The sequence below is a fragment of the Anguilla anguilla genome, chromosome 6 (assembly GCF_013347855.1).
Source record: "Anguilla anguilla isolate fAngAng1 chromosome 6, fAngAng1.pri, whole genome shotgun sequence".
Classification (NCBI taxonomy): domain Eukaryota; kingdom Metazoa; phylum Chordata; class Actinopteri; order Anguilliformes; family Anguillidae; genus Anguilla; species Anguilla anguilla.
The window spans coordinates 17,132,622-17,147,901 of record NC_049206.1 but is presented as its reverse complement, the minus strand read 5'-3'; the positions used below and the strand labels follow the sequence as shown (position 1 = coordinate 17,147,901).

At 42.3% G+C, this 15,280-nt stretch overlaps 1 protein-coding gene across 3 annotated transcripts in view; it reads right to left on the bottom strand.

Moving 5' to 3' along the window:
- Positions 1-255: 255 nt before the first annotated feature.
- LOC118230598 (serine/threonine-protein kinase Nek7-like) overlaps positions 256-15,280 on the bottom strand; it is a 52,505-nt gene continuing 37,480 nt past the window's right edge. For all 3 annotated transcript variants that reach the window (XM_035423735.1, XM_035423734.1, XM_035423736.1), the window contains 2 exons: positions 6,816-6,929; positions 256-4,559 (listed from right to left, as the gene is read on the bottom strand). In XM_035423735.1, coding sequence (XP_035279626.1) covers positions 4,449-4,559; positions 6,816-6,929 — 225 coding nt within the window. In that variant the 3' untranslated portion in view covers positions 256-4,448. The remainder of the gene's footprint in view (positions 4,560-6,815; positions 6,930-15,280) is intronic.

Below are 15,280 nucleotides of genomic sequence, written 5' to 3'. Positions count from 1 at the left end.
ACGCAAACACAGGTAAATACTGTAACACATTGGCTCTTAAAAATGGGCTGTAAAAATGCTGTCCTACCACTAGGTGGACTTGTGTATCAATTCCCACTTCCCCTTCCATAAGGATCCACAATAATGAGAGCAACCGAGTAGCGTAGGCTCAATGGCTCTCTCCATTACACCCTACCGTATTTTCAGATGGGACTGCCTGGCTCTTCAATGCAAATGGAGCTCATAACACAACATAAATGCAAAGCACGACAGACAGTAATTGAAAAGATTTATTGCATTCTCTTGGCCTGTTATACATCACAGAATCTGCCAGGAAAATAACCGTCTTAAAAAAAACCCGATAATAATAAAAATAAATAGTTACCTTTGTTTTGATAAATCTGGAGACCCAAAGCTGACATGAGACACAAAAGGTCTTGCGTGAATGGCGTGATCGATTGTCATTACCAGGGTATAGTTATTCACAGAACACCTACACATGTAAACAAGAGAATGTGGGTGTGTGTGCACGTGTGCGTGTGTGTAGATGTGTGCCGTTTGTGCGTGTATGTGTGTGTCTGTGTTGGATGGATGGTGCTTTAAAGTTTCTAAACAATTAAATCAATTGCCAAAAAAATGCTCCATTTTTAAAGTCAGTACAGGAATAAATTTTTACACAAACCACACCCCGCCTCCCTCCAAAAAAATAAAAATAAAAGAAAAAATCTAACAAAAAAAAACAACAACCAAAAAAAAACAATTAACAAGAACATCAACAAATTAAAAAAAAAAAAAAAAACATTTCTTGGTTATAACAACATACTACAGTCATTAACAATTTTTACAAAATCTTAATATACTTCAGCGACAGTTCTCATCTTGTCTCACTGTAACAAATACCACGATATCCGTGTCACCATCAATGCTTGGAAAGCATGTTATGCAGATGATGGCACACTGCCGAAACTTTTGTTGGCAAGAGCATGATTTCAAAAGCAAAGATTCCATTAAAGCTGCGATCAAGCTTACTGGTAGACTGCTGAGAACTGGGTACATTTAAAATGAATAGAATAGGACAGTAAAACAATGAAGCTGCACTGCTACAGCACAACAGCCACGAGTGCTACAGAATTCAGATTGGGATGACCAGATTCAGAGTTTAAAAAATTCAGTGACTTTGTCGACATAACAGAAAATATCAGTAAGAAAATGTGTAATTTCCCATCACACTGCAAAAGGCTCGGCCTACAGAATAATCCACTCCAAAAGAATACTTTTAACCCTAATAGAGTCACTGACTCCAACTGTTAAGATCTTAACTCCATCAATACGTTCAAGCACTCATCATTTTTTCCACAAACATCATTACCTTGAAATGTGCTCAGGGAAATCGACTAAACTAGCTCCTAGTTTTTTCCCTTTTGTCGAAAATAGTGCAACGTCAATGGGCCATATAATACCGTAGCAACTCGTCTGTGATTTAGACTCTCGCACACGAGGGACACAGATGTTTTATACCGAGCCTGACGTGCTCACTGACAGTGGCCGGTCACCGACACATGGTTTTACCATTTAAGCAATTATGGGCACTTTCGATCGACTATGTAACAAGAGCTGTTGTACAACAACTGACCATCTGCAACCGCAACTGAAATGATAATAAAAGTTAAAACTATTTTAACGACTGAAAGCGACATCGGCGACCATCAAGGATGGCAGCTTGGCTAAGTAACACTCGTAAACGTTTCTGCAGTTAAAGGTTTCATTTTCAAGCAAAAGAATTGAAAGATTAAAAGAATAACTATTCAATTGAACCATAAAAACGGCCTGCGATATCAGCCTTATCGTTATCATCAGAATATGCACACCAAAAATAAAGGCAGAAGGATATGACTGGATACATATTTTCTTAAGAGCACTTGTATCTATTACCCTGGTTTTAGGTGTGCAAAAAGGCAGTACTCACTAATTTATGAATTTTTTTACATTACTTTTCAGGTATGTCTTAATATCAGTGCACGTTAGAGAAGACAAAATGAAGCCTTCTTTTCACAACGACTCATGGTCAATTTTCATGGAAACCCTGTTCAGCTTCAGTACCAAAGAGCATGTAAATGCGGTTGTGCCTTTCTGGATCGCTGGATCTTCTGTTCACATTTAAATATACACGGATTGCCACAAGGGGCAGACACCCATGTGTTTTGTGTTTTTATTTTACCCCCCTGTTCTAGACAATGTGCATACGTTGCCTTGTTAGTTCACCTGCATCAATACTGCATGCTAAAAATAATGATGATCTTGGGGAGCTGGCCCCACATCGCTATGCTGAACACGAGTAATAATATTAAGGCAGAAAAATAAAGCGTACATTTTTTAATTCAAAAAGTAAACCCTGTTTTTTAAATTTATTTTCTTCCATCTGAAGGCTCAAACCCTGATAGCTAATTATTATTTGCTAAAAGGCGTTTTCAGTTTAAATTGCAGAGTCAATACTGATTCCAATGTTATGACCCGTATGAGGGGCCATTTGTATTTGTGTACATTGGTGGTGGGAAGATAATTCAGTATTTGTTATTATAGCGATGCATTTTGTATCAATAAGAATGTGACCTTTCCTTGAATTCTTTTATTACAGTCAGTACAACATTCACAACATTGATGAGCTTGAAAGACAGACATGCTGTCCACACACATACTCTATGGTGTGCAAACACCACCCTCTCTAATCCCTCATAGCACTATAGTGTAAACAGAAAGGAATTTCAGTTCAGTTCAGTTCAGTCCTACATCACATATGCAAACAACAGCATAACAAACCAGCAGGACCTTTCAAATGTGTGTGTGTTTTTTTTTAAACCATTTCATAGTATTTTTCTTTACCCTGATATTTTATGATTTGAAATCCTACTGGCACATAATGTAGGATATTGAAAAGACTGCATGCAAGCCTCAACTAGGGACACTACTTAAAAAAAAAAATTAGTTAACCACAAAATAATAAACATGCAAAAATAACAAAAAAATTGATAGTGCACTGTACCTGAATTCCACGTACAAAAAAACAAAAAATGTACGTGGGGACGCAGTTCACACAACGCCCAATTGGATTCAGCGATTTCACAAATGTTTTGCAGAGAGAAAGTCAGTTCCCACCTGGACTTCTTAAAAGAAAATACGGAACAATAGAAGTTCAATGCAAATTTGGTTAAAAATAAAACCAATGAAATATAAGCACCCATGAGAAACCACAGGTGAGCCAAATGACGATAGCTAGCATAGCCAGTAGTAGCTAAACACGCCTGCCCCAGTCCCAGCAATAGCCAATTTGCAAAGCAGCAAATAAGTGAAATGGTTTTCATTATCAAAACAAGGCAAAATGTCATTGTAATGAATTTTGCAATGTAATACAATACATGCCCCTGTATCGTACATCGCAAAATTTAATTACAGTACCATGGGACAGATTAAAATTGCCTCGTAAAAACGACGATGGCTTGATTTTGCAGCTTAATTTACTAGACTACGCATATTAAACACTGATTGTTTACAAAATGGAACATACTTTAGGTATAACACGCCTAAATCTTTGTATTGTCACTGTAAAAATCAACAGTATTTTTTTTTTGGTTTATAAAAATCTTTGGCACATGGCAGTGAACTGAAATTAGACTTAATTTCTAATGTTCAATAAACAAGATTAATTTAGGGTTTCAATTAAAAGGTTGTCTTTTTCCTTCATTCTACATATTCATTTTGTGTTTCACACATTGCAGTACACGTTGTACGTTATAACTGTTGCAAAACCTATACGGGGATACAAATTGCATTGTGGGATTTGTGAGTATATGGTCTCATGCCTAGTTTTCATTGATGCTCTCAAAACGGTACTTTTACTATAAGAATATGCTTCAATTGTCTGGTTTTAAATAAGGAATAAATATACAATTTGAACATTATGGGTATTTTTATAACTGGATATATCAAAGTTAACAGCCTGTTAGGGTGGATCATACATATGCTGTGATGCACGGTTATTCATATTTCTCCCCTTTAACATGCACAAAATGGCACACAGTTCCTTTTTAAATTACATTCAATAAAACACAACAAAACATTTTAAAAATCTATAAACATTAAAATCAAAAAATTCAATATCAAGGTATTGATTCAGATTTATAACTAGAAAGGGTACTATTACAGAATAACAGCATTTTGGGTCCTATTGTAAAAGACATCATTCCCACCCAACTGCATACAAGCAATAGACCAGTTGAACTTGTGTCAGAAGGGTCAAAGAGTCAAAAGGTCAAAGGGTCTATTGGTTTAAAGGCAGAGAACACAGAAGGAACCTGCTTGGAGCAGCCAAAGTGCTTTATTACCCTTAAGTGCACTTGATATTGAAGAGCCCTTCTGTTGGAGAAGTGCGTACGGAGCAGGAGGAGGGGAGGGAAGGTGCTTTCCGAGCAGGCTTAGCAGCCGAGCGTGACGGCCTGCATCTGCTTGGCGACGTCGTACACGTAGGTGATGTCGGGTCTCCTCTCCGGATCGGGAAAGATGCACATATCTACCAGCTTTCTCAGCTGAAAGAGAGAGGAACACAGTCCGCGTGAGAGGATCTCTCCCTCTCTCCTCCTTTCTCTCTCTCTCTCGCTCCCTCCCTCTCCGCTCGCTGCCTGACTCACGCTTGCAGTCGAGAGCCAGCCAGATAACCGGTATAGCCTGTAATTGTTGCTTGACTTTGGTTTTTTTTGCTGATGAGGAACATGATGAAACCCCTGGGGCGGAAGGGTTTTACTCAGCCGCCGAGAACCACGGGTGGCCAAAGGGATGCTGCGCCGTGCTGCGGGTAGCTTGGCAACCTTCCTGGTGGTGCCATGGTAACCTGCCCCTCGGATTCGAGAAAACCTGCGCCGATACCACCCCTGTGCACCCCCCCCCCCCCCCCCCCCCCCAAACCCCCACCACCCCTCGACCCCGTGTCTGTTCGCACCCTTTCCGAAATCCGAAGATTCGCGCTTTGAAAGCGGACGGGGGAGGGCGTCTGCTCCGGCCCCCCGGGCAGACTGACTGCAGCCCCGGAACGAGGGGCAGAGAGAGGAGTTTCGTCTTTAAAAAAAAAAAAAGGAAAAAAAACGCAGCCCTGCTGCCAGGTCACCATGGAAACGGCCCGCGAGCCTCCACCGCTGCCGCGCCTCCTAATCAGCTGGCACCGAGAAATGCAAATGCGGGCGCCCTGAAAATTAGTCGGGGAGAATAGCAGGCTGAAGACGCGGAATACGTGAAATATTCATGCGCTTCACGGACTGGGGTGGGGTGTGGGGGGTGGGGGTGGGGGGGGTAAAAAAAAGAGGGAGATGGATGGCAAACGACACAACAAAGAACGGCGCCTGACATTTTTCTCTTTTCGGCCGTCGTTCCGGACGGCTCCTTTCGCCCTTTTCTCCCATCCGACGGAGAGGACGCGCGGGAGATCGAATCGCACCGCGGGGGAACGGGGAACGCGCTTCGCTCAATTAGGCCTTCTCCATTCGGCCGCTTTGTTAAGCAGAGATCATTTTGCTGTTCTGAGAATGGCTGTTTTCGTCATTATAAACGCTGACATAAAAACCGTTTTGTTTTTCAAAATCAGAATATTGTTCTTAAAGAAATCACAGTGAGAGGTATCCATGGTATACCTTTAACACATCCTTTTGTTGGCCTGACGGACGCCATTTATCTGGTCTCACTTAATGTAGTGAGATCATCCGAAAGCTTTTTGGAGCCAAGGAAAGCTCGGTTTTCACGTTTAGTTTGATTTTTTTTGTAACTTTACCTTGTCATAAAGAATGTGTGTATGTATATCGCAGACCCCCGGTGTCATTCTATACGGGCCAGTCCCTGCCAGAGAAGCGTATTTTCCGTTAAACTGCCGCCATTAAATTTCAACATGAAGGACGCGTGTAGCCGTGCTGATGCTGAGAACACACACACACCGAACCCGATCTGACAGAATGACAGAACCCATGCGCGCTCCTTCAGACTGGAAACGCAGGTGAATTCGGGCGGTTATGGGCGGCTCGTGACAGGACCACACGAAGAAGGAAAGCAGAGGAGAGGTGGAACGGCGGCCGCGAGCTATCTCGGGTTTCAGAGCGGAGAGGTAACCGTTTCACCCTCCCCACCTTCTCAGCTTTTCTCTGGCAACAGCCAATTTCCCTGCAGCCAAACTGCACTGCTGAGAAACACATGAGGTAATGGATAAAAACCGAGCGTAACTGGGCCACTGCAGCCAGCTCAGACCCCATTCTAATGGCTACGTGCTTCCCGTCCTTAACTTCGAGCGACACGTTAAAAGGGAGTATTAGGGGTTTTCCAGCATTTGCACAACATGTGACCAGATGGAATGAAAGACGTAAGACGAGGAAAGAGAGTGAACTTGCTTAAACCTGCAGTTAAGGACCAGGCAGGTTGAGGGCGCACTATATCTGGTGCCGAGAATTCCTTTGCAATTCGAGAGCTTTGTGGTGACGCACAAAAAGACATTGTGAGTCAGTCTCCAAGGGAATTCCTCCAGCTAAACAACAGAAATGGTGGTGGTTGAATGCAGTCTGTAGCGTGATGAGTTATATGTCATATGTTTGGCAGTCTGAGAGAAATGGAAACCCGGAAATGACATTTTGGACGTTCCGAGCATTTCTGAACTTACCTTCTATGAACCGTCTTGTTCCAAGCAACAGCATTCTTTGAGGCCATTTTTCAAATACATACTTATTCCCTCCCATTTGCATGAGCCGTACTTAATCTTCTACTGGGGAGTGAGTGAGTGAGTGTGGGTGGAGCTAAAGGACGGCGGGTACCTCTTCAGAGTAGTGATCGGAGGGGAGAGGGGGGTAGTCACACTGCTCGATCTTCTTGCACAGCGAATACAGGCTCATCTTGTCCCCGTAGAAGGGGCTTTGAAGGGCAGCCATCTGAAGGGGGGGGGAGAAGAGAAACGAGTCACAAAATGGGGTGGCGGTCGCTAACGGTCACCGCACACACGTCCGAGACACGCTATCATCGTAACCGGAGTTGAACGTTGCCAAAACATTATCAAAAAACGCCCGAGAGAACGTCTGGGCAAAGCGGTTTGGAAATGCGGTTTCTGACGCGACGCCGCTAACGCTGAGGGGGAGTGACAAGTTGTCTGTGATGTAGCAAAAGGGATACGCGGACCATCCATCAACAAATCTGCCTTCCTCTGACAAGCACCTCCAGTCTGACTCAGAGTTGGCAGGAAAAGCTAAACAAGCCCTGGCTGGTGGACCGTTTGCCTGTTAAACTCAAAGACAACCCTTGAAGAGGAGGCCCGTATCTGATTTGCCACTTTGCAATGACATACACAAAATAAGTCACCAATAAAATTTGATTATGCCAGGTGGTTAGGTATTACACACTAGGTCATACATATTCAGTGATCAAACAGAAAATATTATTTTTTAAACTGCAAATATAATTTCCCCCCCCCCAAAAATCTGTGTATTATAATACGGCAATCAGAGAAGTTTAATCAATCTGACAAACACTTTTTAACACATTAGGCAAGAGCAAGGCAGAAAAGGTACATACACAATAAGGTACAATAGAACTGCTGAAAATAGAGTTCAACACAGAGAAGGCTAAACACAATACAACCAATCAATGTGTGCGTGCGCGACTATCCAGTTCTACACAGCAGGACCATTAAACACTATCAGAGGTAGGCATTATGCCTCATGCAAGTCACTTCAGATATTCACTTCCGGCACCCTTTATATAACACTTTATAAAATGCTGTTATTAAGGCTTAATAACAAGTTGTATTCCACAAGGTTTCTAAAGGTATGTGGTAGATATGAGTACACACACAACACAGCAATTGCTTTTGTAACTGGAATTATTGCTCAACAACGCATTTACTTCCTTTGACTAATGACGATGGCTAAAAATCTTTTTTTAACGATGTATAACATAGTTATTAATCCTCGATTAAGCGTTATTAACAGTACAGATGATAAACTATTACTCATGTTGTTGTTCTGGCAGTAATCTTGCAATGTGATAAAGGGAAAATGCTGGGATCCAGAAACGTACACTGCCAACTGACATTCACGCGCATGAACACGGGAGAAAAAACTATGCTTCCTTCCCAAATAAAAAGTACACTATGAATAGCTTCAATGGCTTTCAAAATTCATAGCATGACACAGGGAATTCAGCAGGTTCATTAGAAGGTCAGATAAGTGCTCCACTTGCCGTTATGGCTTTGGTGCATGTCTGATACAGACCTGTGCCACTTAGCGTTTTATAGACATTTTCTGTAAGAGGGAAAGGAAGATAATTGTGAACTGAAATTTTCTGCCAAGAGTGGACAAACACCACCCTTCCATGACGCATGTTGCAGTCAGCAGGACCACACCACCTGAGCTTTAGCCTCGGTCAGTGCACCACACACCAAAGTGTTTTAACCACACATGCCAACCAAGGGGCAGTGCGACACGGTGGTTCAGGAACTACACTGACTACCGAAAGGAGGTGCACTGCAGAATAACTTCATTAAACCTCCAGCTTCATACATCCCCAAAGCAACCCATTCTAATTATAACCTAATTCTAACCTAACAATAAAGGAGGTATGAAAGTATCCCCCAAGGGAACTGTTGTCCTCGGTGCCCCTTTGCTCACTCTGTGACATCAGTGCCTTTGACAATGATGCTGATTATGCTGAAGGTGGGGCTAGGGCTGGCCCCTCCCACTGCTGGATAACATGAAATGCCATGAAATGTCTCATCTGTCAGTGACGGGCGTGCTGCTCAGCGACACAGCACTGCACCCCGCAGACACCGATAGCCAGTCCCCCCTCCCCCTCCCCCTCCTGTCCTCCCCCATCCTCCTCTCTGCCGACGACGCAGAAGGCTTAAGCCAGGATTTTGTTTTTTCCAAAAGTTTTAAGATAAATTTAGAGCTCGCTGCAAAATGTGATATTTTCACGTTCTATTCGCAAGATGGAAACACTCCTTCCGCAACGGTGGGGGGTGGCAGTTCTGGCTCAAAAATTCCAATTCTAGCCTCTTCCTCAAGTTAAAAAAAAACCCCAAAAAAAACAAAAAAATACACCTCAATAGTTTAATGAAAAATAATCAAAACAAATATAAAAAAGTATAATCTCCCAAAACTCTGCCCCAGTAACAAAATTCCAGTATCCATGTAAGTGTACAGAACTTGGAGGGTGGGGTTGGTTGGGTTTAGAGCAGTGTTTCTCAACCCTGGTCCTGGGAACCCACTGCCCTGCATGGTTTAGATGTCTCCCTGCTCCAACACACCTGATTCAAATGAATGGGTCGTTATCAGTCTTCTGCAGAGCTGCATGCACGACCCATTCAATTGAATCAGGTGTGGTGGAGCAGGGAAACATCTAAAACATGCAGGGCAGTGGGTCCCCAGGACCAGGGTTGAGAAACACTGGTTTAGAGGGTATGCCTTGAAAGAATTTGACCTTCCATGTCATGCAGATTTTTTTAAATGTAATCAAAATGATTAGAGATGACCCAACCAACTGGCACATCTTAGACTGACATCATCGTCTCTCGTTGACCGCATCACAGAAAAAAGAAAATCCTGCATGTGTTACTTTCTCATGAAATTCAGGCCATTTTCCACATTCTATGATTCATTACTTGGCTGTGTGAGGGTATGCGACAGAAATCTTGTCTGAAAAAAAAACAAAAAACAAATGTGTGTAAGAATTCATTAAAAAAATATGCTCCATGCAGCACAGCAGACACATCAAGCAGGAATAAAACGAAAAAAAAAATAGAAAATAATATTTTGGCCAGCAAATAACTAACAATCACAATGTTCGGATAACGACTTATTTACATTTACATACATGTACTGCAGAGAAATATAAATGCATTTGGTTTGTGCGTGCGTGAATTCACATTGATAGAGGTAGGTATTAAACCACAGCATTTTAGGAAAAGAAAACCTTTCCAGTGGAAGGGACTAACAACGACTGATGTATTTCACCGCGTCTCCTCCGCTTTGTCAGGTAAAAAAAATGTCAACTGTCCCGCTTGTGTTTGGAGAGTTTTCCGCCCGATTCATCTGGTTCATTAGCGGCCTCCGCTCGCGGCCCTGACAGCTGCGGGCCCTCCTCTGCTCCCGGCAGCCGAATCTTTCAGGCTAATTTGATCCTCCACGCCGGGACAAGGGGTGGGGCGTGGGGGCGTGGGGGCGGGGGGGGGGGGGGAGGGAAGCGGGATGATTGACTCGCTCCCTGACCTCTGGGGCCCGGGCGGCCCTCGTTAGTATTCCTCCGGCGTCCGTCCGCGCGGCGCGGGCCTGCTGTCTGTCTGCGGGGGGTCGCGGACGGCGCCTCGCCGCGCCCGGGCCCGCGGAGCCTAGGTGCTAACGGGGGGGGGGGGGGGGGGGAGACTGATACCGCGACTCGCACTGCTCTTTCGCTCCCCCTCTCCCCTGCACGCACCAATTAAAAGCTCCTCGACTACCGCTCCCTCTTTATCTTCAAAGAACGCGGGCCCCAAATCAAACTTGTCGGGAACTAAAACACTGATGTTTTAAAAAAATAAAGGGGGGGGGGGGAAGAAAAAAGGGAATCATTTGATCCCACACCTCTGCGTGTTACACTTTAATGATGTATTAATCAAGGAGGAATTCTCCCAACGAAGAGGGAAAAAAAGAAAGCTTGGGAGAGGACAGCAATTAAAAATTCACCAACTGTGACTTTAGAAGTCTCTTGTTTCAAGATGCATTTTCAAAAAAAAAAAAAAAAAGGAATAGACTTTAAGAACTGGGATTTATTATGAACTTCTCACTCCTGTGCTCAGGAGAAGAAAATGGAAATTCTGGTAGAAGCATGAAGGGAGAGACCAAGCCAAAAACACGGGGGAGCACAGTCTTCTAAGTTAGGAGATACTGGATCAGTGCTGGTGGTTTAACAAATTAAATACTTTAAAGGGAGACTCTCAAAGCACTTCCATCTCATGCGAGCACTTCAGTCCCATGTTTGCTAGTGCAGCTTTATCATGAAAAATTGCACCCACAAGGGTGCAGGTTAAAAAAGAAATAAATGACAAAAATAGCTTAACCCCTTTGTGCAGATGCCAAATTGCGACAATCATCACACATTTAGGGGGCGTTCTATATAAGACTTTATAACTCCAGATGTGAGCATCACAGAGAAAATGGCTCAATTGAAGCAAGTCACTTGTACCAATTAAAATACTAACTACTTAAATAGATTAGATTATATTCATAATTTAAGTAGAAATAAAGTGCCACAAATGCAATTACCATGGCAAAAATACAAAAAATGAAGTTGTTCTCCTTCAGTTTTAAATGAAATACTAAGAGATCATATATGTATAGCAGGTAAAACTATACATGTCCTGGATCATAAACTCCTTGGCTACAAGCATCCAAAATCTGAGGGTGATATGCAGAGCTACTAAAGCAAGCAAAAAGTAAGCAGTGTACCCTGGTGTCTCCAAATCTATCTAAAATACCTAAATTGTGCATTGCTGTAAATTATAACACAATCATGGACTTCACTACAAATCATCTGTTTTGACTTGTGAAACTCACTTTTGCATCATCCTTTCATCGGTATAGGGGCCTAAGATATCTAGGGGTCCAAAAACCTATCCAAAACCTCAAAAATGAATAAAATGTTTTTTGTCCATTACAAAGCATATAAATGTGCCCCTTTAAGACGAAAGATTGATATCACATAGAAAATAATGCAAAAACATTGTGGCAAAATATGGTACACATACCTAAATATGTAATCATTCACATGTGTATGTTTTTTTTCTGCATTCTACAGTATATAGGCTAATCATTTGTTGCATGGGGATGGGATAACATTTTTACAAATGTTCCAATTTATGATCACTCAAACAGAAATTTTACATTCAACGAGCACATAGTAAATATGAATGAGTATTTTCCATGCCATTTCCATCCCATACAAACAGCAAGGGCTGTTAGCCTCCAATAAAACTGTGCTGAGCATTATTTCAAAAAGGCTAACTGTTGTCTCATACGACCAATGCAAAATAACATCAAAAACATGACACAACGTAAAAAATAATTGAAATTTTACAATTAGTAATGCATACATGTTTGTGTATATCCTAGCTAGACTTCATGCTTCCTCTCCTTCTGACTCACATCTCAGAGAATTTGCGTTAGCCGTGCTGATGAATTGGCAAAATTAGTAAAATCTTCTAAAAATCAAAAGAAAAAACAATTACACCTCAACGAGCACTAGTAAATTACTGCATGAAGTTACGGTTGCATGCCAAATGCTGTGCTGAAGCAACCACCCTCACCGATACGTGGGGCTCCCACTCGTTGTAATATAATTCAAATTAAATAAGCCAAATAAACTTGGAAAGCTTGTACTGTCCCCTACACGATACCAGAGTCCATTTCAGAACGGAAGGACAGGAGTTACACGGGAATTAAAAATGCGATTTTGAGTGCGGCCGTTGTACTGCGAATACCAACCTTTCTACTGTGTGTTTATTTCTCAAACGTATTAATCAAGATGATAAATGACCACTACATTTTGAATGGGACATATAAAACCAATGGTAAGACTAGATATTTATTCCATATTCAATCACAGATATTGATGGTAGAATGACATGGTATGATTCCACAGATTTTGAGAAAATAGACAGCCGAGACAATGAAAGCAAGAGTTTCTGTTGCCATGCGAGTACGAGTACCAGGGTTTCATGGGCATGTCAGGGAGAGCTGCATTAGTGCTCGGCTTGATTGTAGTGTACTATGAGCTGGAGACAAGCATGGGTCCAACACAACACTTTACTTAACTCCCTGATGTTGAAGAAGATCAAGACCGAATTGTCTCAGCAATGTGTCCGTTTTTGTTTACTTTGGAACATACCATTCAGCCAGTCCTTGGTCACAATTCACTGTTCACACATCTATGCACACAGCCAAGCAGAGCAGAAACAGAACACTGATGTGTAACATAAGCACGTAGTTTCCATTGCCTTACAGATTTTAAAGCACATTCCAGTCTAAAAATCCAAAGCAAGCTTCAGCGCAGCTCCCTGACAAAGTACACAAGGAGTTGGGCACTTCACTAGGAACCTTCTCCAGTGGAAACATATATAAGTACAGATACAGATTAAACAAACTGGTTCTGCTGGTCTGAAACGTCACAATAGGTTGTACTGTGGGAAGAAAGCAAGCTTTTTGTTATTTGACACTTTGATGTGACACAAAGTTTGAATGACCACATCCTCTTCATATGGCAAGAGGAAAAAACACAGGGCCAAGTTACATTAAATAATTTGGGAAACATTGGGTAGCATTGCTTTGGAATAGTGCTTGTTTAATTTGTGAGCTGATAGCCAATATTTTTTGTCGTATCTTGACCTCATTTTGATATCAATACTTTTAATGGCAGGTCTAAATTTTGGCAAGTTTTATGCAGTGCTGTGTAGGTGTGAGTACCTTGCCATTTTTGCATGCTGAAAACATTTTTGGGGAGATCTTAATCAGCAGTATCATAATAAGCAGGAAAATCCTATTAGATTATATGTCATATTATTTGTACTGAACGCAGCACTTAGTGAAAAGTGTGAACTTTTTACATGCAAAATACAGTACAATATTATAAAATGCATAAATTCAAAATTAACCAGAAGACACAAACAGCATATTACTGGCAAAGCAGCATGTCTGGCAAACAGCTCTTTTTGGTACCAAAGCTGGCTTGCATCATCAGCTAATAGACAATGGTTTAGTTCTCAGTTTACAGGATACCAAACAATTCCAAATAAGCAATACAAACAGAAAATCATTTATTTTTCACTACAAATGTTTCTGTACCAGAAATTCACAAGAGGAAAAGACACCATGTAGTTTTCATTTTCAAAAGCTATAAGACTTCCACTGATGTCACCGTGAAAGACTGCCCCTTTGCTGAGGTGGATCTGATTAAGAATTCAGCAAAACTGTATCTGGATGAGGATGGCTTTGCAGATGAAATGCTACATAAACATAATCTATTTTGTTTTATTATTAATAATATTACTATTATTAGACATTTGTTGTTGGCTGAATGTTATAGCTAGCTACATCAAGACTTAGCGATACATACCGCTTAGCTAAAAGGACAACCATTTTATTAATCAATTTAGCAAAAACCTAACTAAAAATAGTGCCTTTACAAAATGAGACAGCCCAAAGTCAAATGTGAATATAGTCCACTGAATATACTGACACCATTTGCTGATTTGTAGAACACAGCAGCTAGCTAGCTAGCCATTTACTATTGGGAATAATTTTGGAATTCTGCAAGGTTTTAATGAGCATATTTTTTCCCCCTATAACACAGATACACAGTGCATTAACAGCAATATAATTTCCCAATATAGGCTATGTAAATCAGAAACTATACACAAAATAACTGCTGTGGTGCACATAGTGATTAAATATAGAAACACTGAATGAAGGCAGGATGAACGTAAAACATCCCTAACTAGAAAGACCCAGACAGATCACATAAAAAGTTAAGGGTACTTGATATTGGTCTTTTTTCTAAAGAGCTATATACACCAAAACTGTTTCACTCCTATATCAAACTGTTTTGCAATGGCCAGTGCCGTGGAAATAAAAGGTTAATTGGTTGTTTTTTAACCAGATTTAAAGCAACTCGCATCTACTTTAGAGGAAGACTTCAGGCAGGGCCTTTCTCTACATTCCCAATTTTAACCAGCATGTGCCCTGAGCCGCCGGCTTTCAGCTTGGCTACGGCTACGGCAAGGGCAGATAGAGCTGTTTGGAGCCAACATGGCTCCCGGTACTGACAGCTCCTCCCGTTTTCCGAGGGAGCATGTCGATAACTGTAATCCAGCACGTGTTGCCGGGTCGGCGGGTGAATTCCGGTGGAGCGGGCGCGCGTGCTAGGCCGCCGCGGGCTCCTTGTGGTATCGACCAAAAGCGCGAGCGGTGGGGTGGGGGGGGGGGGCGAGCGAGGGGGGGGGGGCCGTCGGGAACGTGCAGAGGCACGCGGCGAGCCATTACCAGGCGGCAGACGACCGCAGGGGTCGGCTGAAGCAATTAGCTTTAACCGAGGGGCCTCCTTCAAACGGAATAAAACATGACCGGGCGCAAGGGGCAGGAATCGTGGATACCTGCGCGCGGCCTACGAACCCCCTCTCCAACGCCCCAGAAGGATCGAATGAAAAATTGATGCGCTCCAGGTCACGGAAAGAGTTAACTCCACACGCGTGCACGTGTTC